The 25076-nt window shown below is 37.2% G+C and overlaps 6 protein-coding genes across 6 annotated transcripts in view; 4 read left to right on the top strand and 2 right to left on the bottom strand.

Moving 5' to 3' along the window:
• LOC109584387 (uncharacterized) overlaps positions 1–3156 on the top strand; it is a 7132-nt gene extending 3976 nt beyond the window's left edge. The window contains exon 2 of the mRNA XM_020000128.1: positions 662–3156. Within this exon, the coding sequence (XP_019855687.1) occupies positions 662–1443 (782 nt within the window). The 3' untranslated portion in view covers positions 1444–3156. The remainder of the gene's footprint in view (positions 1–661) is intronic.
• LOC109584389 (uncharacterized) overlaps positions 1–4134 on the top strand; it is a 7379-nt gene extending 3245 nt beyond the window's left edge. The window contains exon 2 of the mRNA XM_020000130.1: positions 3184–4134. Within this exon, the coding sequence (XP_019855689.1) occupies positions 3184–3846 (663 nt within the window). The 3' untranslated portion in view covers positions 3847–4134. The remainder of the gene's footprint in view (positions 1–3183) is intronic.
• Positions 4118–7875, top strand: LOC100642105 (protein MAATS1-like; the record flags this gene model as incomplete). The annotated part of the gene is made up of 13 exons (XM_020000129.1): positions 4118–4202; positions 4282–4464; positions 4739–4787; positions 4850–4965; positions 5732–5820; positions 5935–6006; positions 6080–6226; positions 6345–6437; positions 6486–6614; positions 6680–6763; positions 7266–7330; positions 7410–7501; positions 7624–7875. Coding segments are annotated over 13 exons (1344 nt in total), but the record flags the coding sequence as incomplete, so codon positions are not given.
• Positions 7876–7991: 116 nt separating this feature from the next.
• Positions 7992–13989, bottom strand: LOC100641979 (ubiquitin-associated and SH3 domain-containing protein B-like). The gene is made up of 9 exons (XM_020000127.1): positions 13527–13989; positions 11680–11733; positions 10814–11000; positions 10511–10706; positions 10238–10410; positions 9777–9879; positions 9420–9528; positions 9187–9320; positions 7992–9085 (listed from the first exon to the last, which is right to left on the bottom strand). Exons 1-9 carry the CDS (start codon positions 13709–13711, stop codon positions 8142–8144), a joined length of 2085 nt encoding a protein of 694 aa, XP_019855686.1. The 5' UTR covers positions 13712–13989; the 3' UTR covers positions 7992–8141.
• A 68-nt stretch (positions 13990–14057) lies between these two features.
• LOC100640967 (electron transfer flavoprotein subunit beta-like) lies at positions 14058–16001 on the top strand. Its single transcript, XM_003388697.3, has 7 exons — positions 14058–14163; positions 14208–14294; positions 14344–14415; positions 14460–14618; positions 14678–14740; positions 14866–15027; positions 15673–16001. Exons 1-7 carry the CDS (start codon positions 14107–14109, stop codon positions 15841–15843), a joined length of 771 nt encoding a protein of 256 aa, XP_003388745.1. The 5' UTR covers positions 14058–14106; the 3' UTR covers positions 15844–16001.
• Positions 16002–20237: 4236 nt separating this feature from the next.
• Positions 20238–25070, bottom strand: LOC109584386 (uncharacterized). The gene is made up of 2 exons (XM_020000126.1): positions 24612–25070; positions 20238–24566 (listed from the first exon to the last, which is right to left on the bottom strand). Exons 1-2 carry the CDS (start codon positions 24647–24649, stop codon positions 20288–20290), a joined length of 4317 nt encoding a protein of 1438 aa, XP_019855685.1. The 5' UTR covers positions 24650–25070; the 3' UTR covers positions 20238–20287.
• Positions 25071–25076: the final 6 nt, after the last annotated feature.

Raw genomic sequence — 25076 nt, 5'->3', positions numbered from 1 at the left:
GATACTTGAGGTGTCTTGTTTGTGTAATAGCTTGACCTGTTTATTGGAAGTTATGAATTATCAGTTGTACTTACATGCACCTTATGGGATTGTTTCTATAGTTGTTGCCTTGAATTACTGACTGGCATTATAAAAGGCTTTGCTTTATGAGGATGCTTTCATTCATTAGACTCTAACTTGAAGATGATGTATTCTTATTATTCTATTCTACTGGTTCTTTGTATGACCTCTTATTCATTATCTGCCAGTAGTACACTTGATGGTACTTGTGTTAATCCTACTACTTTGTCTTTTATTGAGAATTCACTGACTAATATCAGTGATCAGCTTAAAGATGGAGTTACTGACAATCTTCATAGTGTCACTAGTATCTTTCAACTCTCACTGCTAAAGGAAATGGTAGGATCCTGTAAAGAAAAGTCATGTAATAGCAATGAAGAAGGAATAGCACTTTTGAAACATATGGAGCTAATATTGAACACCTCTACTACAAATCTTGACACTAAGATTGTGAAAATAGATGCTTCTACTGCTGCAACTGATGCCAGACTGAATGCTATTGAGCCTCAATTAGCTTCACTGCAATCACAAGTGTCTTCTCTCTCATCTGATCTTAACAAGTTGTCTCGATTGCTAGCAAAACATGTTAATGTGACTTTAGATGATGAAGAAGAGGCTCCTTCATCTCCTCTCCTCTCCTCATGTGATGCTATCCTCAGTAAGTGGCCTAACAGTCCTTCAGGTTATTATAATCTAGCTGATGTTAATGGACATAGTCGTCATGTATACTGTCACATGGAGACTCTGTGTGGTAAAGGAGGAGGGTGGAGAAGAATAGCTAGTCTGAATATGACTAATCCTAATGAGAAATGTCCTACTCAGTTTAGAACTTATTCATCAGGTGGAGTTCGTGCTTGTGGTAGACCAGATACTAATAGTGGTAGCTGTTTTGGTATAACATTTCCATCAAAAGATATAAAGTATTCACAAGTATGTGGTAAAGTGATTGGATATCAGATTGGAACAACAGATGGAGCAGCAGCCTTTTATGCTAGCAAGGATATAAACTCAGCATACATTGATGGTATTAGTCTAACACATGGTAACCCAAGGAAACATATCTGGTCATTGATTAGTGGAAATTCTATTGAGTATAGTTTTTGTCCTTGTGGTAGTTCAAACCCTAAATCTGTTCCATCATTTGTTGGTTCTAACTATTATTGTGAAGTTGGTTGTCATCATTTGTGTTCTTCTGATCCATTATGGGATGGTAAAGGTTGTGGTAGTACTGAAACCAATTGTTGTCAACGTACTCTTATTCCTTGGTTCTATAGATCTTTTACTCACTCTACTACTGATAATATTGAGATGAGGTTATGCTGTGATGAAGACACAAATAATGAAGATGCCCCTTTTGAACAATATGAAATTTATGTCAAGTGAAGATTGATCTGTACTTTATGCATGTACATATAGTTGTCAATACTTTTTGTTTGATTTTTGGGACAAATTTTTGAGTTAGGCTAAGTGATTTTTCAGTTCTTTTTCGTGATAAAAATCAATTATTTACTTTTGTGAAAGCAGGAAATGAATAACTTTATACAACACATACTATATCAGTGGTTTATGAAAATCTAATTATGCTGTATAGGGAGGAATTGTTTACAAAAGAAAGGCTGATGTTTTGGCTGTTGCCTAGCTATACATAATCAGAGGTTATTTGATGACTCATATTCTATTCTACTCGTCCTTTGGATTAATTACCTCTTGTTCATGGTGTTTAGTGAAGATTAATTTTTGGACAGCATAAATACTTGGAAATAATGCAATAGATTTCTAAATAGAGATCTATATATCATTCACTGTGACATTTTATAAAATGATTATTAAGTGTCTATGTGAATGTATAATGCTTTATTTTCGATGAGCAAAACTTTTGCAGTTTTTGCTGATTATAGCATGCAGCCACTCACAGAATTAAAGCTCTGCAAAGCCCATTAAGGGTGTAGTGCTAAAATTTCAAATCCATGAAAAGTTATTTCTGGAAAGTAATCAGATATCAGGCAGTGATAATTGAGTTGATGCTATGATCATGAGACAAGTGGTAAAGATGTTCCTTTTGAACAATATGAAATTTATGTTAAGTGATTCAATTTAAAGTGATGAAATAAATAATTGAAACATTATTAGTTTAATTTTAATTTTATATGATTTAGAATTATGTACATGTAGTTGTGAGTTATTTGTAATAGGCAGTGGGTATAGAGTTTGCTTGACTTGGTAAAGAGGTATTGTTCATGTACACAGGTCAAGCTAACTATACAAACAAGACACCTCAAGTTATCATATAATAGCCCTCTCTCATTGAGCAGGTCACTCAGAACAATGCAGTGTAAAGTTCTTCCTTTCACATAGGCTATGTGAAAGCAGGAAATGAGTAGCTTTGCTAAACTGCATTCAGTGCATTCAGTGTTCTTTATCAATATCAGTGACTTGCTCAATGAGAGAGGACTATTATATGATAACTTGAGGTGACCTGTTTATTGGAAGATATGAATCATCAGTTGTGCTTACATGTACCTTATGGGATTGTTTCTGTAGTTGTTTCCTTGAATTACAGACTGGCATTATAAAAGGCCTTCCCAGAGGTTCCCTTCATTCAATAGATTTGAAGATGTATTCTTATTATTCTATCCTTGTGGTTCTTTGTATTACTTGTACCTCTTATTCATTATCTGATAATGATGGTACTTGCGATTCTACTTTGTCTTTCATTGAGAATTCACTGACTAATATCAGTGATGAGCTTAAAGGATCATCTAATAGAGTGAGTGAGCGTCTCTCTAGTGTCACTAGTCTCTTTCAACTCTCCTTCCTTAAAGAATTGATTGGATCTTATAAAGAGAAGTCATTCAATAGCAGTAATGAAGAAGGATTGGCTATTCTGAAAAGAATGGAACTAATATTGAACACATCCACTGCTGACATCACATCTAAACTAGAGGACACCAATGCTAGACTGAGTGCCATTGAACAACAGCAACAATCACAAGTGTCTTCTCTCGCATCTGATCTTAAGAAGATATATCAACTGCTGGAGGAACATGCTAATGTGACTGAAAATTGTGAAGAGGCTCTTCTCCTCTCCTCATGTGATGCTATAGTCGTCATGCATACTGTCACATGGAGACTCTGTGTGGTAAAGGAGGAGGCTGGAGAAGAATAGCTAGTCTGAATATGACTGATCCTAATGAGAAATGTCCTACTCAGTTTAGAATTTATTCACAAGATGGAGTTCGTGCTTGTGGTAGACCAGTGACTAATAGTGGTAGCTGTGTTGGTATAACATTTCCATCAAGAGATATAAAGTATTCACAAGTATGTGGTAAAGTGATTGGATATCAAGATGGAACAACAGATGGAGCACACGCTAACAGAGATATAAACTCAGCATACATTGATGGTATTAGTCTAACACATGGTAACCCAAGGAAGCATATCTGGTCGTTAGTTAGTGGCTATTCAGGTATTAGTTACAATAACTGTCCTTGTGGTAGTAAAAATCCTAAACCTGTTCCATCATTTGTTGGTTCTCACTATTATTGTGAAGCTGGTAATCACAATACACATGCATCTACTAATACATTATATTCTTCTGATCCATTATGGGATGCTAAAGGTTGTGGTAGTAGTGAAACCACTTGTTGTCAGCGTACTCTTATTCCTTGGTTCTATAGATCCTTTGGTTATTCTACTACTGATAATATTGAGATGAGAGTCTGTTGTGATCAAGAGACAAGTGATGAAAATGTTTCTTTTGGAAATTTTGAAATTTATGTTAAGTAATTATCTGTTGTAGATCTAGCTACAATAAACTTTGAATTTAGTAGTTTATTTACTTTGTTTTTGCTACAGTATTTTTCCTTTTGTTTTGTGATCCACTTCGATTTAAAAAATTATTAAAAAATAAACCTTTCAATAAATAATAGATGGCCAGAGTATGCAACAAATTGCATGCAGCATTTCTTGAGTGCAACCGTGCAATCATGTTACATGATAAAGTGTATGCAAAGTTTTCTATGGTATACTGTACTTGTATACATATGTATATAAATTACATTGCATCATTAATTTTTGCAGGAGAAAGAAGAACAGAGAGAAGGAGAGACAAATAAGACAAGTCAAGAATGAGCACATCAAAGGTACTCACCCTCTTGTTGTGTTTAAAAAATTTTTCTATTCTTCTCCATTTCTTTCCTCCACTATTCAACCTCTTGATAGCTCTACGTAGACTAACAGAGCAGAGGAAACATGTAGAGAAGAAACACGAGAAGAGAGACATCATCACTGACTATACCAACTTTGATTCACAAGTGTATGCTCCAATGACTCGCATTGGAGTCTATCTTGATGCTGGATCAGAACAATATGTTGTGAAGAGCCAATACAACACATCACTCAATGGTAATACAGTTTATAGTCACTATGGAATAATGATGGAATTTGTTTTAAAATAACGTATGAGTGTTTTTAGGGTTGCAAATTTCTCACATTTCTTCCTGATTTATGAAAATAAAATCCATGAAAATCAATTTAATACAGTTGTGCAAATTTAGAATTTTAGTAGATTTTGCAAAATATAATTCCCTCAAAAAACCACTTATATGGTATTATTATGCATGCATATTACAACAATTTTGAATTTATTTCTTCTATTTATATTTTCATCTTTTTAAAGGTCTACTTGATCTTGAAGCTGCTCTTCCATCAAAAGTAACCAGTCTAAGGTAATGTTAACTGATACATGCAGTAGGTACTCATGGTGTTCATGTATTGCTTTTATTTGTAGGATCAAGCCTCCTGATCCTTCACTGAAGCCAGTGGGATTCAAAGCAAGACAAGATGCTAAACTTGGTCTCATATTAGATAAAGTCTATAGTGACCTTCAATCACAAAAAGAGCAAAGTAACTCAGCATTGATTGATACCTCAATACTTACATTGTAAACTAAATGTGTACCAGCTTGTAAAATTGGCTTGTCCATTGTTTTTTCTAAAAAATTAGCTTCGAAATCACTCCCAATTTTTATTACATTTTCTGATACATATTGATCTCCATATGCTATGTAGAAAGTTTGAGCCAATTCTGACTTCATTTTTTCAAGTTATGCCCATTTTAAAAAATCACCAAAATTCTGAAAAATACCCAAGGCTATAGCCCATGGTTTTTTCAAAAAAATGGCTCCAAAATCACCCCCAATTTTTATTACATTTTCTGATACATATTGATCTCCATATGCTATGTAGAAAGTTTGAGCCGATTCCGACTTCATTTTTTCAAGTTATGGCCATTTTAAAAAATCACCAAAATTCTGAAAAATACCCAAGGCTATAGCCCATGGTTTTTTCAAAAAAATGGCTCCAAAATCACCCCCAATTTTTATTACATTTTCTGATACATATTGATCTCCATATGCTATGTAGAAAGTTTGAGCCGATTCCGACTTCATTTTTTCAAGTTATGGCCATTTAAAAAAATCACCAAAATTCTGAAAAATACCCAAGGCTATAGCCCATGGTTTTTTCAAAAAAATGGCTCCAAAATGACCCCCAATTTTTATTACATTTTCTGATACATATTGATCTCCATATGCTATGTAGAAAGTTTAAACTGATTCCGACTTCAATTTTTCAAGTTATGGCCATTATACATGTACTTTATTTTTCTTTAGCTGATGATAAGAAGCCATTGAGATTACTTGTTAAAGTTGACAAGCCAATACCACGTCCACCCACACCTACTGTAGAAGCCACTCCTGAAGTAAGAGAATCATTGAGTATACATAAATGTACATGTACATGTACATTTATGTACATGTACATGTACATTTACATTGTACATGTACATGTATATGATGTTTATTGATGCTCTTAGGATGATGAGAAACAAGAGCTCGCTATTATATTATTACAAAGAGTCATGAGAGGACGTGCTATTCAGAACAAGGTACAGACTAATAAAGAAACAATAAGTCCTTTTCTCCTTAAATACTATTGTCTTCTATTCTCCTTCTCTCTAGATGTTTGATGGTAAAGAGATGAGGTCTGACCTTATTAAGGAGTTGCGTACAACCCATGCTTTACAGCAACCAGAACAGAAAGAGAAGAGAAAGGAAACAGAAAACATTCTAAGCAAACAAAGGAACCAAGCAGAGACACAACACAAAGTAAACACCATCCAGGCACAATGACACAGTAATGTATTATTATAATAATTACTATTATTTATTTATTATTCTTATTATTATTATTATTATTATTATTATTATTATTATTGGTATTAAGGAGAGTATTGTTTCTGATGGTGCTGAACAAGGAGCTGCTGAATTGATTGGAAAGCAACTTGACTTCCTCAACAAAGAGTTACTGAGACTACAAGTAAAGTCTCAAAATAGACAACCTCCCTATTTCTATCTCTACTATTAGGAGGAGCGTCGTATACACGCTTACGTGATGCTAGCAGAGAGACAGAGAAGAATGAGAGAAGCAGAGGAGAGCGGGCTGAGACAGAGAGAAGAGAGACTGAGAAGAACACAAGATGAAATATTCAAACAAGTCAGTACAGGAGCACCACATGTTGTTAATATTATACTGATAAATACTTGTATGATTATTAACAGATTATAAGAGTACATCAAGGATCAGTGGACACTTACCTTGAGGACATCATATTACAGTCCATTGAGAGAACTGCTGACATACAGGTACACACTACTGTACATCTTAAATTATACATACATTATTATTCAGAAATGTTTAATACAATAAACTTTATCATGTACAGTATATCCAGTATGTACAATGTAGCTTGATTGTCTTACAGTTATAATAGAGTAAAATAATGCATGTTGATAACACAAATAATGTGTACATGTACACATCAGAAGTATGTGGATAATGATACTATACATGTAGTGCTGGTACCATAGAGTGGTGGTTGATTGTTATGACTGTATTTCACTTGATATGGTGACATGTTTTGACTGGTAGAGGCTTCACTCCAACTGTCATACACTATAACCTCATACTGTACATTAGGGAACTAATCACTGACATGTGGTCATTTGTTTACTAGGTGTACTGTACATGTAAACTGACACCTAATTGCTATTATTTGTTTATATACATGTACATGTACAACATTATAATGTATAACCATGTACATGTACATGTACAACGTATTAATGTGTGTATGTGTGTGTGTAGGCAAGGGAAGAGATACAGAAGAGAGCTGATGACATTAATAAAGTTGCTGCTGAATTCGAAAAGACGTAAGAGAGAAAAAGAGAGAAGAGAAAGAGAAGATCAATATTATTGTTGTTGTTGTTTTATGGGTCTTGTTGTTCTTAGTCGCGATCATTTACAAAGTCAAGAGATGGTGGCTGAGATGGTCTATTATTTCTTACTGCCTGAAGTTGAGAAGGAAACCATCAGAGAAAAAGGTACATGTACACGTAATTAATACTAATTATGCACTGTATGTACACATACAAGTACATGTACATTCCTCTATTGTAATAACCATTATTCTTCCTCTCTCTCTCTCTCTATTGATATTCTTTAGTGAAACACACACAAAGGAAGCACATGCTAGCAGCTCACAGAATCATTAATAGTGAAGTTGATAATAACATGGAAGCAATATCCGGTCAAGCCACACCCACTAACGAAACTATACCACCAGACGAACAAACTGGACAATAACCACACCCACTACTGATAACCACACCCACTAGTAATAACTGCACCCACAGGTAGCGAGAAAGAGCATTAGGCTCGTCTTTAAAGATTTAAAATAATGTTGTATAATAATTAATAAAATATGTCAAAATATTGAGAGAGTGAGAACAGAAAGAACATAAATATAACCCAAGAATATAACGTAAAGGAACTAACACGCAAACTTATATGCAGCATATAACCCCAGTAGTGTATTGTGATGATTATAACAATTGAAATGAAAGTAAAGAGTTAGAAGAGATAAAACAACTACACGCAAGAACAACATAGCAATACTACATTATCAATATTATTTTATTGCTATCATAATTATTACTATTATTATTACTATTATTATTATTATTATTGTAAGCAACGCCAATCGAACCTAATATTAGGAGCATGGGTGAGAGGTGGGACTGGTGGGTCTATAAAGTCCCACGTACTGTTCCTACCGGACCCACTCTCCTGGCAGACTGCCACCCCACAGTAAGGTATCTTCTGTACGAGTTTAGTTAGTTCCTGTGCGTTGCGTGGCTGTCCTCCACAGAGCTGTCTTGAGCAAGCCTCAAGAGTTGCAGCGTGTCCAACGATCATGACATTGCCACTCGACGGCCCGATATTCTTGAGAAGGAGTCGAGTGATGTTGTACATCCTCTTATAAAATTCTAAGTGGGTTTCGTTCGGTTTGAGGTCCTTCATGGAGACCATTGAGGTGTAGGTCGGATCAATTTGGAGGCCAAACTTGAGTATCTCTTCGCTGTGCATGAAAGAGGGTATCTCCCCGTGACACCAGGCCAGCCACTCAAACAGGCCGTTCTCTATCTTTATCTTAGTATGGAAGTCCCCCATTCCTTGTAGAAAAGCATTGGCGGTTTGTATACAGCGGAGAGCAGGTGAGGCAAACACGTGATGTATCTTGATACCTTGCTCTCTCATGCCCTCTCCAGTCAGTCTAGCCTGAAATAGACCAGTCTCTGTTATTGGTGAGTCCTTCGTGAAGTCCTGTGGTCCTCCTCGTCTCTTTGGTAGCTCCTTGGGCATGTTTAAGTTCCGCCTGTTGTAGTATCCTTCTGCGTCAAAGGAGAGCTGTATCCATTGTTTACCGAACGTGACGTCTACTCTCTCTGCGTGTCGGAATATGAAGACTCTACGGGGTCCCTGGGGTACGGCAGGGGGGCTCTCTGGCTCTTCGTGCAAGTGACCGTTTGTCGATGAGTTTGGAGACTGTGACTCTTCGTTTCTCTTCTTTCTCGGCTTCACTTTTGCGTATAACTCCTCAACATTCTTCCTCTCTGGCAAGAGACCTGAAGGAGATAAGAGAATTTAAAATGAACCAAAAACAGCCACAAGAAATTGTTACACATACTACATTATGTACTACTGAAACAGTTATTTCATGTCTTACCAACACTGCTGCTGTATGACTGCTGGTCTTCTCTTCGTATCGTTGAGTTCCTAGCTTTAAAGATACTCTTAGTCAGTACGTTTGGTGGAGTCTTGACTTCTTCCTCTTCCTCTGGATTAGACATGATCCATGATCTAGAATAGACGGAGAAATCAAAATAAAATGAGATCTCAATTCAATATCAGATCCAATCAGGATGATATTAGTTGATGCAGCTACTGTATGATGATTACCTGTGTAGTGTCCAGCAGTCTGAGTCTTTCACTTTCTCCACATAATTTCCAGGATACATGCCACTGCAGCCTGTGGTGAATGAGGTACCTATATACCAGCCCTCACTGTCTAATGGAGAAGAGAAAGAGACACAAAGATAAGAAGCTGTAACCTCAACAGGCTATATTGTATGTTTGATAGTGTGCCAGAGGTGCTGCTAGCTGACACTAATTCTAATTTGCACCTTTGTTCATGCTGTTTTTAACACCTTTTGCTAAACCCAATAACACTTACGTATTCATGCATAACCTCATTGTCATTATTGAGTCACTCAGTGCAATAGTTACATGTAATTATAACTATTATAATCAACTAACCAGTTCTTCCTTGATCTGAAGTAGCTACAAACACGTAATCATCTTCAACCAGTTCAAGCTCGTCCTCTTTGCGTGGAGTATATGGATATAGCACCTTGTACACCTATAAACAACAACAACAACAAATAAGACTATTATTAAATAAAACAATTGATTAACAATATAAGGGTATGTACTGTCAGATACAGTCATTATGATAAGTTGATATCTAAATATTTATTGCAAACAATGCCCACTAAAAGAAACAAGGAAGGGATTGCTATCAAAACACTGAGCAAGCAACCAACACCTGCTCACTGATGATCAAATTAAAAATAGATATTTATTTTCCATCTTAAATTTCTAATAATACTAACAATAGAGAAGTACACTAATAGGATTAATGATAGTGCACTAATTACTATAAAATTATCAGTAAATTACTAGGCCCAGGGTGTATGTGATTGTTGGCTCTGACTCACTTCTGACGTAGCTAGACGTATGTCCCTGGAATAAAGTCTAATCTCCCACTTTGCCGGCTGTGTTGGGTCAACTAGTGACATCGCTAAGTCTTCCAGTGTCTTGTGATGCTCTGGTAGGTACTGGTGTGCCATTGTTATATGTAGCTGTCTACGATGAGGCTCTACTGTAACTCCTGAGAGAGAAAAAGAGGGAGAGAGATAAAATAAGAGCAGTATAAATTTAATGAAGAAAGAAAAGGATCAATTCAAAAACCATTTTCATTTTTGGCTCACCGTGTTGCTTTACTTCGGCTGCAAAGGATTTCGTGAATTCCCTGAACCAAGTGGCAATGTCGTCCTCAAGGAAAAGACCAATGTAGCCCTGAGTGGTAAACCGCTTTAGCTTCACCTCTGCTGGGGCATCCTTAATCATTGACGTGAAACTGGTTTTGAGGGCGTGGACTACATAAGGGGCAAGGGAATCCTCTACCTGTAGCGAGAGAAGATTAAATGAAATCGAAAAGTAACAAATGATTATCATAAATACAAAAAATAACCTACTACTCACTGGTCTCGCCCACACAATCATAAACTCACTTTAAAGAACTGACAAAGTGTGACGTGTGGAAATGATTTGTGTGCTCCGTTCCTCCCGGTTTGGTTCATGGCTGACTCCATGAAGTCCTCAATGGCAGTCCCCAGCGCACCCACTGGGCAAGCATAGACTATGTACTCCCTGGGAGTGATCTTGTCTAAATCTGGATCAAACACATGACTCAATAACCTAATGGTTTAATTATAAATAAAGAGAGATAAAATCATAATCATTATGTGATCACTATAATCACAGTAAATGTTATATGTACATAGAATAATCAGCACATGTAATACAATAGCATATTATTGTAGCTCTACTAAGAGTACTATTACTATTGTTATAAGACTGAATGTACACAATGTGATTAATCATAGATGAGATTAATGGGTACAATTTGATATCATGTCACCATCAGACTCAATAAGGATGTGGACCCTTTGCTGCCTCAAGGGCAGGCAGACAAGAAACATAATGAACTCATTTCACAAACTAGTTTATGGTGTTAACTGACTCCCCCTCCCACTCTTCTTCTACTAGTAACAAGTAATGGCAACAGGAGTTACAAGATAAACAAGAACAAATTTACTGCCAAATAAGTATACCCATTCTACCACTCATTAACAAGTACATGTGCATAATCATACACTGGAAGGCTGCTTAGTGGCTTCTCTTTTCACATATATGAACATGTGATGTGTGGAGTGAGTGTTTGTTCCATAAATGGTTGGTATAGCAATTATCATGTATAAAGGTATGTAGCATTTTACTATAAAAACTGTACTATTTTAGGCTGCCATCAGCAATGATGGGAGTGCATGGATTATTTATATGTGGTGGAGTATGATAGCTATAATCTGTTCCTTACCAGTCAGCTGCTACTTGTATGCCACAGTCGCCAGTAGCCGTCAAAGCCTTCTCTCTAATGATGGAAAAAAATAATCATAAATACATACACACTTTCTGTACATGTACATACATGTACGTGCATGACATAAAATGCATAAATACATTTGCACATAAAAAATGACAAACAGATGACACACAAACTATGGACAGACTCCATGCCATGCTGTCGCGTTCGTGCACATGGACTTCTCATCACTAATAATCTAATCACTTAATACACTAATTGCTCTATAAATGTTGTTTGCTACCCGACTAATTTCAACTATACAAAGAAGTAGGTCCAATATGTATTAACATTATTTGACTAATGAGGCACACTAAAGACATGGAAATGATTACACAACAATGCACTAAATTACACCAACACTAAACTCAGTTATAGGACCCAACTTTGGGAAGATTAAGGACTGTATGGACGAGTAGAAGCTACAGATTATAATGAAACATAGGCTGTGTACTGGAACCAATAAGGGGGCATAGCAAATACAGGGACCTTATATAGGGGGATTATTATATGTATAAGGACCTGATCTATTTTGAGGGAAAGAAATAGAAGTAACGATAAACGATTAGGAGACTTGATTGTTTGTTTATTTTAACCATTGAGAATGTGTTTGTCAATATCCTAATGATAGCATAATGCCTTTTGAATTAATGGTGTACTGCTACACTATTTTTACTTGCATTTTCATATGCATACTGTGAAAAAATAATGAAAATAGTATCCTACTTTACACATACGCATACATACACATTTTCATTTACTCATAGACAAACTGTAAAGCTATAGTGATCCACAGGTAGAGAGGGAAAGCAAACTTGAGCCATTGTTTAGCATAACTGTTCGTATCATTGTAAAAACATTATCTCAGACCCAAAGTCATTAACCATGATATCACTTGACTCAAGACTGGTACAAAAGACTTCTTAAATAACATAAACTAATTGAGACATATCTCCAATAAACACACAAGTACACAAACATAAAGCATCACTATTATACACACAGTAAATAATTCATTGTTATTATTATACTCAAGTCAGTTTCACAATTATACATTATTATAATAATGGCCGGTTGCTTCCTAATATTTTGTGTAAGTGGATTCATTCCACTGATTCCAGTGACAGTAAGATGACAGCATATCATATTATTGTTATTATAAAATCTGCCCATTCCCAGCCCAATCTATAATATAAATAATAACCAAGTATGGAACTGCCAGTAATTAAATGCATGAAAGCTATTTGCTACAGTATCCTACCACACCACCTCTCAATTTCTCTACAATGTATTCATAAATATATCATTTCTAATGTCCATATGTATGCTACCCGCCTTCAATTAGACACTTAATACAATCAAAAACTAAAAATTAAATTTATTATTATTATTATTATTGTACGTTAGTTTACTAAACAAGATTAGTGGCTAGACGATATATTATTTAGAATGTTTACTATATCCAACAGTCTGTACTATCATTATTATTATTATCATGTAAGAAAGGATGTATTATCATAGTGAAAACTCCAGTATAGCAGCATATTTACCGTGATTAAATATGGAAGAGTAGACCAAGGCGTGTGTGCATGTGTGTGCAAATAATATGACACTACCTAAGGATGATGTAAAAAAATAATAATAGTAGTGGAGCTCTGCATGTGTAAGTGGGTGGGAATAGTACACAAAAATATAATGAACACACACACACACATAATCATATCAAGTGGTAGTATAGTAAAAAGTACTATAATATTATGATAACTAAAGTATGGTGGTATATAGTATTATTGGGAACATACGCTCTATGTTTGGAGAACCCCATGTCGATGAGTATCCTACGCGAGTCCTTGCTCTGTAGTATTGTTTTTGAGGTCCCTGGTTCCAGTTTCTTCAACTCTGTGCTTCTTTCCAGAGGAGGAGGAGGTGGGACTGTGTGGTTGGTGACCAGTTGAGGTTGTTGTGGTTGTGGATCCCTTTCAGCCATTGTATGCCTCTAAAGCATGCGCAGGAGTCCTTTTATTACAGTGTTATATATAGTTTAGCAGTGAAGAAACTTGTTTAAGACTGGTGTATATTAAGGCTTGGTTCCTCCAGCATAGGCAGAGTGTGGTTACAGAGATTTCCTTTAGCTTTACTATCAATCCTGGTGTAGTAGTACTTCCTGGCGAGGTCTCCTATCCCTTACTCGAGTAGCCTCAACACAACAACACGGAGAACTGAGCAATTGTTCGTCATTTGCACCTTTTAGATAGATGTTTTATAATTAGCCACACCCAAAACAGTACATTAATAAACCACACAGATAACTCTCTTTTAATAACTTACTTTAGCGCCAAATTATTTGAAATTATATAACATTAACAAGCTCTTCCTACTGTCATGGCGTCTCTCCGTGCCCTTGTTGGTTGTAAGAGAGTCATTGATTATGCCGTAAAGGTAAGAGATGGAGAGTGGAGAGGCTTCCTATTTGTTCTTTATAGATTAGAGTCAAGCCAGACAATATGGGTGTTGTCACTGAAGGCATCAAACATTCAATGAATCCATTTGATGAAATAGCACTGGAAGAAGTACATATAAATATTTATAATTATAAGTTCTAAGTACATTTAATTTTAGGCCGTTCGTATGAAAGAGAAAAAAATAGTATCTGAGATAGTAGCAGTCAGTTGTGGTCCTCCGGAATGTCAGGTCAGTGATTGTGTGAATGTCGTGTGACTTTGTTTATCTGATAGGAGACATTACGTACAGCTCTGGCTATGGGGGCGGATAGAGCTATTCACGTCGAGATAAAAGGAGAGGAATATCAAGGGCTTCAGCCACTAGCTGTTTCAAAGATGTTAGCAAAACTTATTCAAAATGAAAAGGTAGACATTGCCTTTTTCGGAAAGCAAGTAAGGAAGGAATTTCTGATTTAGAAGATACAGTTTGATTAAGTTTTGATTTATAACAGGCGATTGATGACGATTCTAATCAAACTGGACAAATGGTTGCTAGTCTTCTAGACTGGCCACAAGTAAGGGAAATAATATTGAAACTACATTGTACATGTACCAATGTGGAGTCAATCGTGTGATAATATTCAAATGAGAGCTAATGGTTATAGTAGAAGATAATAATTAGTGAAGTATTTCTCTCCAGGCTACATTTGCTTCGAAGATTGAGACTGAGGGAAGCGACACTCTCAAAGTGATGAGAGAAATTGACGGAGGCTTAGAACACATTAAAGTCAAACTACCAGCTGTCGTAACGGCAGACCTTCGTCTAAATGAACCAAGATATGCCACACTACCCAACATAATGGTAGGACTATTGCTTTATACAGTATACTGCACACGAAATAGGCTCTGGACGAATGTCATTAGCATATAGTACATCATGAGTTGCTTAATTATTATTGGCATATCAAGTTTCATCAGTCAGACACATGGTCATTATTAGATTAATGATTTACCATCACTACTACTATAGCACTAGGGAAAATTTTGAGTAACTTTAAAAATTCGTAAAAAATCTAATTTTGATTGGAATCAGTTCAAACTTTTTACACAACATAAGAGCATGTATATGTATCAGGAAAAATTATAAAAATGGAAAAATCTCTCGTAGTCATTTTTTGTGAAATTTGACCAAAGACCCTGTACAGGGGCTTTGGCCCGATTTTTTAGTAACTTTAAAAATTCATAAAAAATCTAATTTTGATCCGAATCAGCTCAAACTTTTTACACAACATAAGAGCATGTATGAGTAACAGGAAAAAGTATAAAAATGGAAAAATCTCTCCTAGTCATTTTTGGTGAAATACCCTGTACTATGTTTCAGCCAAATTTTGAGTTAGGATAAATGCAACTTAATTTAGCTGTTTAGTGTTAAATTTTATTACAATTGGCCTATGTCATGCCTGATATGAATGTTTGTTAATCATACTCTCTGTCCCTTTACTTTCAGAAAGCAAAGAAGAAACCATTTTCAAAGATGTCATCTGAAGAATTGGGCGTGGACATTAAGCCACGCCTACAAGTGAAGAGCGTGGTAGACCCCCCAGTGAGGGAGGCTGGGAGTACAGTAGAGAATGTTGATGAGCTTATCACCAAACTGAAAGATGTGGGTGTTGTTTGAACTTTGAAGATAGAATCACCATTAAATCATGAAGCAAACTTAGTAAAATATAGATCTACATGTATGTCATTATAACACATGTATGAATAATATCCTGTTGTGTATGTGTATGTGTTTATCTATTTATTTACCCTTTGAGATGATTCAAAGGCAAAACACATGAATCAATCAAACAATATCATACAAAACTAGACTAGGATTAACATCATTACATTCAACAATAATGGCAATACTATTATACTAGTATGAGTCTTCATTAGGAGTGAGTAATGGTGTCCTCTCCTCACTGCTGCTCCCTCCGCTAGTTGGAGTGTTAGCATTTCTGCTCCAATTATTAACTTGTCTTAGTCTTTTTTGTTTCATTCGTCCACTTCTCTCCACAAAATCAATAAAGTTGGGCACATGCGTGCTATCAACCAGTGCAGTCTGGTATGAGTCTCTCCCATCAGGCTCTGTTTCATTGTCAGTAAGAGGAGGGTCTGGGTCTTGTACATTCCTAAATAATCTTTTACGTCGCCATTTCTCAAAAGAGTTCTTGTTCTTCCTGCAGAACAGAAAGAGACAGTAGCCAGAGCAATAGAGCAAAGGGAGGAAGACGAGTGTGAACTGTATGTCAAAGGCAATCATACTCGGCCTTTGGTCTGTGAGGACTCGTGTAACATTGTATAGGCTCAGTCCTGAAATGGCTGCTAGTAACAGGAAGACTGCAATGTCAAGCTGGTTTAACCAGTGCTCTCTGTAGGGCTGGAACACCGCAAAGAGTATAGCCACAGCAATGAATATCAATGACTGTGCAGTGTATTGGTCCATGTACACATCAGCCACAGAGTACACTAGAACAAGGACAATGCGCAGACAGAAATAAAGACTAGCAAACCATCGACAGTCTATTTCACCGGGTTTGCTCCCATCCTTATAGCAGCCATGAAACTCGTCCAGAAACGCCTGCAGCTTGTGGGAAGGATAGAGTCCACCCAACTCAAGCTTTTTGCAAGAGAGATGCCTCACTACTCCTAGGAGTGTAGGATAAAGTAATATGAGTGGTGGGATCGCAGCAAAACACAGGGCAATGAGTGATGGTATCATATACTTGACATTATTTAAATCAAATTTGATATCACCGTCAAAATAGAAGACAGTAGTAGCCACACTACCGTCAGGATACCAGAGGTGTGATGGTGTCAGTATATACAAAGCCAAGAGGACAGACTTTGTGTAAGCTATTACTACAAACACTGCCATACCGCCAGTCACAGAATGCCTCATGTTGGTCCATTGTCTAAACCTAGCAAGACAGTAGTGCAATGGCTGACAGAGATGGACTACAACTGGTACTCCCCTTGCATACAGGTTCATCAAACATACAAAGAGAAACAGAAGGAGGATAGGATACAGTACCTGTAGATAACCGAGATTGAGGATTACAAGCACATTCCAATGAGGATGAATGCAGTATGGTGGTATGATGGTACGGAAGAAGTCCATGTTCCATATTGAGTAAAGGCTCATGTATGCTCCCCTTATAGCCTTCATCCTTCCAGCATTGACAAATATCTCTCCATTACCATCCAGTGTCATTGCAGTGGTTATAATTTGAGCATAGAATATGAATGAGTTGAGTGGACCAAAAGTGACTGACATGCTAAACAAAAATATGATACCAAAGAAAATGGTGACCGGTAGAAACTCGCTCAGTAAATAATAGATCCAGTTAATATTCTCACTGCCTTGAGGACACTTGACACAAGGGAATGTGATATCAACCACAGATACTCCATAGTCATCCATGCAGCTACCACAGAGGACTCCCTTACTGTTGCCTGGTGAGCACAAGTATTTAGAGAGGTCTGCTGGATCTTGCGGCAGTACCATGTATCGCTTTTTAGTCTTTGTGAATATGTACGAGCTTTGCCCAAATAGTAAGGTGTCTCCAAAGCCTGGTACAGTCCCAATCCAACCTGATCGAATGATTGATGAAGTATAGTTTGACTGGTTACAGTGTACATGCCCGTTGTAATCATCATCACATATACAAGCTGATTTACCAGAGGCCTGCTTTACGGGGCTGAATCCAGGAGGACAAGGTCTGAATGTCACATTGATAATGCTCTCGATGATGATTGGGTTGTCAGTCTCAAATTGTATTGTTGCATTAGTGTTTGGTTCTCCTACAAGAGAGAGCTGGTTGTGTGACACATAGCTATAGTCATATTGAGTATCACCTTTAAATGAAGCAGTGTTGTTGATTACTCTCAGCACAAATACTGCCGTATTGATTACATTGTATGAGAAATCATTCAGTGCTACTGCTCCAAGTGGTATGGTATCACCAGGTATCATACTAAATGAGTTATTAATCTCATACTTTGCTGGAGCAGTATCTATCTGGTAAGAGCAGTTTGCTTTATTGCCTTTGTCATCAAAATACTTCCAATTTTCTCCCCAACAAAACGTCACGTCAATGTTTCCCTTTGAGCTATTAGTTGATCCATGACCACTGCCCCACACACAGGGGAGGATGGTCGAGGCATAAATTGAATTATTGTAGCTGTTTGCTATGTTACCTATAAATGTGAACTCTGAGGTCCAGGAGTCAGGGGAACAGAATATGTCAGAGAAGCGAAGGAAGCAATTACCAGAGCCAAACTGATCCCTTACTCCAGAGCTGTAGCTGTAGATAGCTCCTCCAAAATATTCTGCAATGTTTCTTTCAAAAACCAAATGAGATTTGGGAGAAGTGATGATATAAGAGCTAGCATATAATACAATGGCCCCACCACTTCGACCCAAGTTACCAACAAATGAGATTGTTGCATCCTCAGCAACAGTCATATGAGACCCACTCAAAACAAGTGCAGAACCATTGTTACAATAGAACTGAACATTCCCATAAAACTCGGCAATCACTGTATCAATATACACTGCACCTATACCAACAGGAGACAGGGCAAGTTTAGAATGATACAGTGCCCTGTTCCCCACAATGTTCACATTGTGTATGCTTACAACAGGAGGAATACCAGTAGTCGATGGATGAAATATTGACATGTCTAATGCTGCTCCAAGCCTTGCAGTGTTTGAAGTAAAGTTGACATTATAGAGTTGAAGATGATTGGGCTTGTAAGATATAGATTGGAGGGTAGTGTAATATGATAGACCACCACCATAGTAAGCATTATTAGAATCAAAGATACACTCAATAAATGTTATACTGTTATCATACACAAAAGATCTATTAGAGGGGAACATGAACATGGCTACTCGAGCCCCTCCCCCTCCAGTCCCTGACGTGAGGGAAGGACTATAATATATTGTATTATGATTAAAAGTGCTTCCTTTCACGACCACATTATTTGTGTTAGCATTGTCATGAAACTCAACTAGTAAGCCAGCCCCCCAGAGTGCAGCATTCTTAGTGAATGAACATTCATTAATTATCATACTCACATTAGTTGTTTTGCCAATAAGATAGACGGACATACCACCTCCACGACCAAATGAGTTATGATATACTCCATATGGTAATATATACGTACCATTTGATGCCTGGGATTGACTGATATTGGCACTATTAAAAGTGAACTTGCTATTCGTGATGTTATACACAGCATTTCTAGTATAACTTTGATTAACATTCGATATATAGTCTACAAGGCAAGAATCGTTGGTTGGGTCACAGTATGAAAACTCTATATAGAGCCCACCTCCACCACAACGACCATCAAATGTATTATTAGCGAATATGCAGTTGTCAATGGTTACAATCCCATTAGTATTGTAGATATTAACTCCTGTCCCTGATGTGTTTTGTACAGTAACAAACGACATTGCTACATGATTACAATAAAGGAAATAGAGTCCAACGACAAACTGTATGTACACTGGTGCCATGTCGTCTAAATCAAAGCTTGTGGTACTATTTTGGAGCTGACCACACCCATCAAATACGATATTAGAGAGAGCGATATCTTTGGAGTAAATGAAACTGAACCCGACCTCACCAATACAGTGTATGGTGGCAATGTCAGTACCATTAACACTATATTCAGACTCATATCCTTGTATACTAATACCAGAGGCTCTTACGAACTGAGATACTCTATTGTTGCTTAAATCATAGTCTCCACCTGCTATCATTAGAGCTTTAGGACTGCTGGTTTGTTGTATTCCTTCGAGTCCCAGCTCAAGGCTAGAGCAAGGGGTATCTTCTCCACCTTTCCAACAGGAAGAGGTGTTTGATCCATCATCTGCCCATTGGTCTACGTATATTACTTGATCTGCAGCGAGAGAACAGCAGCCGAAGTACAGGAAGAGAAAGAGAACCACAGCCATTATGCAAATCAAGCATTCTATAAAATCAGCTCCGCCTTTGCACCTCCACAAAAAATTAGACATTAGATCTATTTAAATTAATACACACAAATTCACAAAATAATTATCAAAGTCATGTCAAATAAACAACAGTACTACTAACATTGCTATCACTATTATCATTGGTACTGTATGCTGTAAGATACTGTTCATCATGATCATGCAACAAGTCAGTATTATTGTCATTTGATTCCCTTTCATCTTCTTCACTTTCATCGGGTGAGCCTGAGAGCAATGGAGAGTTTTCGCCAGTTCCAACCTCCTCAAGGTAATCCTCAATGGTTTGGCGATGACGATTAGAACTAGCAGACCTCCTGATAGAAAGTGAGTTCACACTAGGTAACCTGATGTTCTTCTTGAAACGTGAAGAGTTTTCCATGTACTCCAAAAATTCAGGAACATAAGTAGAATCAACTAGACCGTCTTGATACTGAGCACCACCTTGAGATCTCGTCTCTGTCTCATTCCTATCTGCTGATTTTAACTGTTCCTGTAGGATTTGCTTTCGTTTTTTCTTCAATCGAGCTTGGAGCATCAACCTTTCCTTTATCTTTCCTCCAATGACAGAGCAGTAGTAACATACGCAGTACACTAATGGCAATAGGATGAGGACATACTGCATAACATAAGGCCACCTCTCCATGCGACCATTAGCACCAACCTGAAGTGTCAATAAGTTATACTGACTCAGTGCATTAATGGCAGCCAGTAGCAAGAACATTGATATATCAACTTGGTTTATCCAGAAATGCTTGTACGGCTGAAACAAAGCAACCAGCATTGCAGAGCCCAAGAAGAGCATCGTTTGAATAATGTACTGCACATACCATGTTGCTGCTATGGAGTACACTGTGTACAATGCAATACGTAGACAAAAATAGAAACTGGCAAACCAGCGACAATCAACACCACCATTACTACCATCCTTATAGCAGCCATGAAACTCATCGAGAAAGGCTTGAAACTTTGGATTAGGATAGAGCCTCCCGAGATGGAGTTTCCAGAAAGAGAGTCTCTCGATAATCCTCAGCAAAGTCGGATAAAAGAGGATCAGTGGAGGAAGGAGGACAAAAGTAGAAAGCATGCAACTAGCAATGACTATGTACAATTTATTAGTATGAGTCTTACCCCATTCAATACTTCCATCAGGATAGAGTACATGTGTAGCTATCGACCCATTAGAATAATAGAGAGGAGTAGGACTGAGTAGAAGGAGAGAGACGTAAGCAAATTTAGTATAAGAGATGAGTATGACGATGGCAATGCCTCCCATCACGGACTGGTGTAGGTTAGTGAGCTGTCGGAAACGAGCCAAGCATTTGTGTAGAGGGCGAATAGCATGCACAACACATTTGAAGCCTTTGTTATATAGGAATAGTATGATAACTAGAGTGGCTAGTAGTATCAGAGGATAGACTGCTGTGATGTAGCGCAATGCATGTATATCCACTGTATTGAGATTGGGGCTGAGACAAAAATCTGAAAAGGATGACCTGAAGAAATTGAGATTCCATATATCGTACGGCAAGTAATAAACCAGCTGCATCTTAGCATACGAGACTCCCATTGATTGTGAGACACTCTCAAGTGGGATCATACCATCAGCATCAATGTCAACACAACTGGTGATCAACTGTGCAAAGATTATGTATGAATTGAGTGGCCCGGTGGTCACTGTCATGCTGAATATGAACACAATTGCAAAGAAGAGTGTGACTGGAAGAAATTCTGTCAATATGTAGAACAACCAATGATAGTGTACGTATGTTTCTGAACAGTTTACACACTTGTAGTCATAAGAGTTAAGAGCTACACCATATCCATCAATGCACTCACCACACAATACTCCTTTCCTGTTCATCTTACCACAGAGTGCATCAGAGAGGTCATTTGGGTCTTGTGGTAAAGATATGTAACTGCTATTGCTGGAAGAGGTAACGTAAGGACTCAATCCAAGAAGATACTCCTCATAATCTGGGACTTTACCTAACCAACTTGCTTTCTTAATGTTGATGGTGTCTAGGAGTGGATCACAGTTTATATAACCATTGTAATCGCCTTCAGGACAAACACATGTACCATTTTCTATTGTTGATATAAATCCAGGCGGACAAGGTTTCAAGTTAACTGTTATCTTTTGTCTTATAACAATGGGGTCTTGTGTCTCAAGGTATATATCAACAGAAGAATTATCTCTACCAAGCAGCTTGAGTTGCTTTCTGGAGATATATTCAAATCTGAGATCATGTTCCTTGTACCCGGGAAAGAAGGCGCTGGTTTCATTACTTTCATGACTCATTCTTCCTATTAGCATTGTATCGGTCACATTTCGTTGGAGATCATCTTTTATTAGGAGATTAAGTGGTATTGTTTTACCTGGAATCATGTCATAGCTTGATTGCAAGAGGGTGAAATTTGAGGGAGCACTATCAATTTGGCTCTGACAATCTTCCTCAGTGCCATGCAGAGTATAACACTTCCATTGGCTACTCTCCCAGTAATATTGACTGAGGTTTAACCTCTTCCACAAGCAAGGAAAGATTGCTGTGGCATAGATGGAGTTGTAAACATCCTTTCCAGTGCTTATCTGGTTCCCTTCAAAATAAAATGAAGCATTCCATTCGTTTGGATGTGCTCTTATGTCATAATACCGAATAAAACAATTTCTCGAGTAAGCCAAGTTTCTCTCTCCAGGATTAAAGAAATAAATGGCTCCTCCTTTGTAGAGTGCCAAATTATTAATAAAATGAAGGGAAGAATTCTTACTGGTCATTATAAATGAGTTACCAAGAAGAGCAATGGCTCCACCATGCCTTCCAGAGTTATTAATAAATGTTACATTAGTATCTGTACTTATATTGGCATAAGTTCCAGTCACAACTAAAGCAGAGACTGTGTTATCACTGAACGTCACATTACCAGTGAGGACAATGGGAAGTGAATCAGCATATACTGCACCAATGCTGACAAAGTCATCCATTGAATACATCTTGTTGGCAATGAAGGAACAACTCACTAGCAGTATTGATGGTGGCTTCCCAGTTACTGATGAATGCCACAGTGAGAGATCTAAAGCAGAACCCACACGACCTCTGTTGCCACTGAAAATACAACGTCGAACTTCAAAATGATTTATAAGAGCTTTTGTGTCAAATTGATAAGCAGAATGAAATGATATTCCTCCACCATAGTGCGCTGTGTTATCTGTGAAATTGCATCCATCAAAAGCAACGCGATTATTCTGCACAGAATCAAGTTCATCAACATACGGGCCAAAATAAAAAATGTATCCTATTCTAGCTCCTCCTCCTCCCATATCATTGCTATTATAAAGGACATTGTTATTGGTAAAAGTACTCGAGGTTATTGAAACTCGGTTCCCTACAGCATTGTCTTGAAACTCAATGAACAGGCCACCACCCAATGCAGCACTGTTGTCCTCAAAAATACAGTCTTCAATAGTGATTGATCTATCATAGGCCAAACCTTTAAAAAATATTGAGAGACCTCCTCCTAGCCCAAATGCTGCATGAAACTGTCTTCTTGGTAGAGGGAAAGAGTTTTTATCATAATCACTTACATAGGCAGTGTTGCTTGAGAATGTTGAGTTAGTGATACTAAAAGTTGAACCCTCAGTATAAAGAGTATCAATATTACTGACACCATCACTCAGACATTGAACATACTCTTCACCATACGGTACACAATATGAATATTCAATGGATACTCCTCCACCACTGCCTTCCACTTCTTCTTCCTCAGTAGTAAAAGTGTTATTACTAACGATCACAGTATCTAGTATATTAGTACCAATGATATTATAGAGCACAATACCAGTAGCATGAGAATCAGTAACAGATATACCAGTCAAGTTAACATCACGACAATATAAAAAATATAGTCCAACATAAAACATAGAGAAGCTGGTTTTATTAGCATAGCTGGTACTATACTGGAGTTGTCCACAACCAACAAATTCAATTCCAGTAATTCTGATATCGAAAGTATTGGTAAAGCTGAACCCACTCTCATTAAAACAATTTATAAAAGTTGAGGAACTGGCTTGACCAGTTATCTTTAAGTGATTGATATTTTTAAAGACACCATTAGACGTGTTGGTGTGATTATATTCACCATCTGCTATTATCAGTTGAACAGAAAGTTTAAATTCTTGACCTTTCAGTAAGTTCTGAATTACATCTAGCCCAAGGTCAAGTGTTTCACAAGGTTCATTGACAGCTCCACATGATGATGAGTTACTGGATAATGGTGAAGAATCATCCACATAGACAGTAATGGAGGCAGTAGATGTCGCCAAAAACAAGACTAACAGATATGTGAACATTTGATTACTATTATTTCAATAAAAAAATTATTTAAAGTGAAGATTAACTAACTTTTTAAAGCTCTTCCAAATTCTAAAATGCCAAGTCATCACTCTGAAAAAGGAAGGTGTGACAGTTGGTTAAACTATGCCCACTAGATCTAAATCTACTATCAAAACTATCAATGCAACAGCAATAAAAAATATAAAATATGTATAAAGCATCACTCAAAAGGGTCCACTCATTAGAAATTTATCAGTTCACTGATCATTAGATCTTTCGTCATCTTCCACAATTGCTTCATAGTTATTCCTGTTTTGTGGCGCAATCAGTGGAGCAGTTTCATCAGTGCCCCTCCATGTGGTTGAGTTTGTTAATCTCATTCGACTGTTTGCTCCAATGTACTCCATTATATTTGGAACATGAGTGCTTCCAACCAAAGCATTCTGGTAGCCGTGTGAATCTTCAAGACTTTCTGGTATCTTCATTTTACGTGATTTAGTCGCAACATACCTTTTAAAGGTACCACTACTCCTT

This window comes from Amphimedon queenslandica, unplaced genomic scaffold, assembly GCF_000090795.2.
Source record: "Amphimedon queenslandica unplaced genomic scaffold, v1.1 AMPQUscaffold_13213, whole genome shotgun sequence".
In the NCBI taxonomy this organism is placed as follows: domain Eukaryota; kingdom Metazoa; phylum Porifera; class Demospongiae; order Haplosclerida; family Niphatidae; genus Amphimedon; species Amphimedon queenslandica.
Note: the sequence above shows the minus strand (reverse complement) of the source record. Positions and strands in the feature narration are given on the sequence as shown.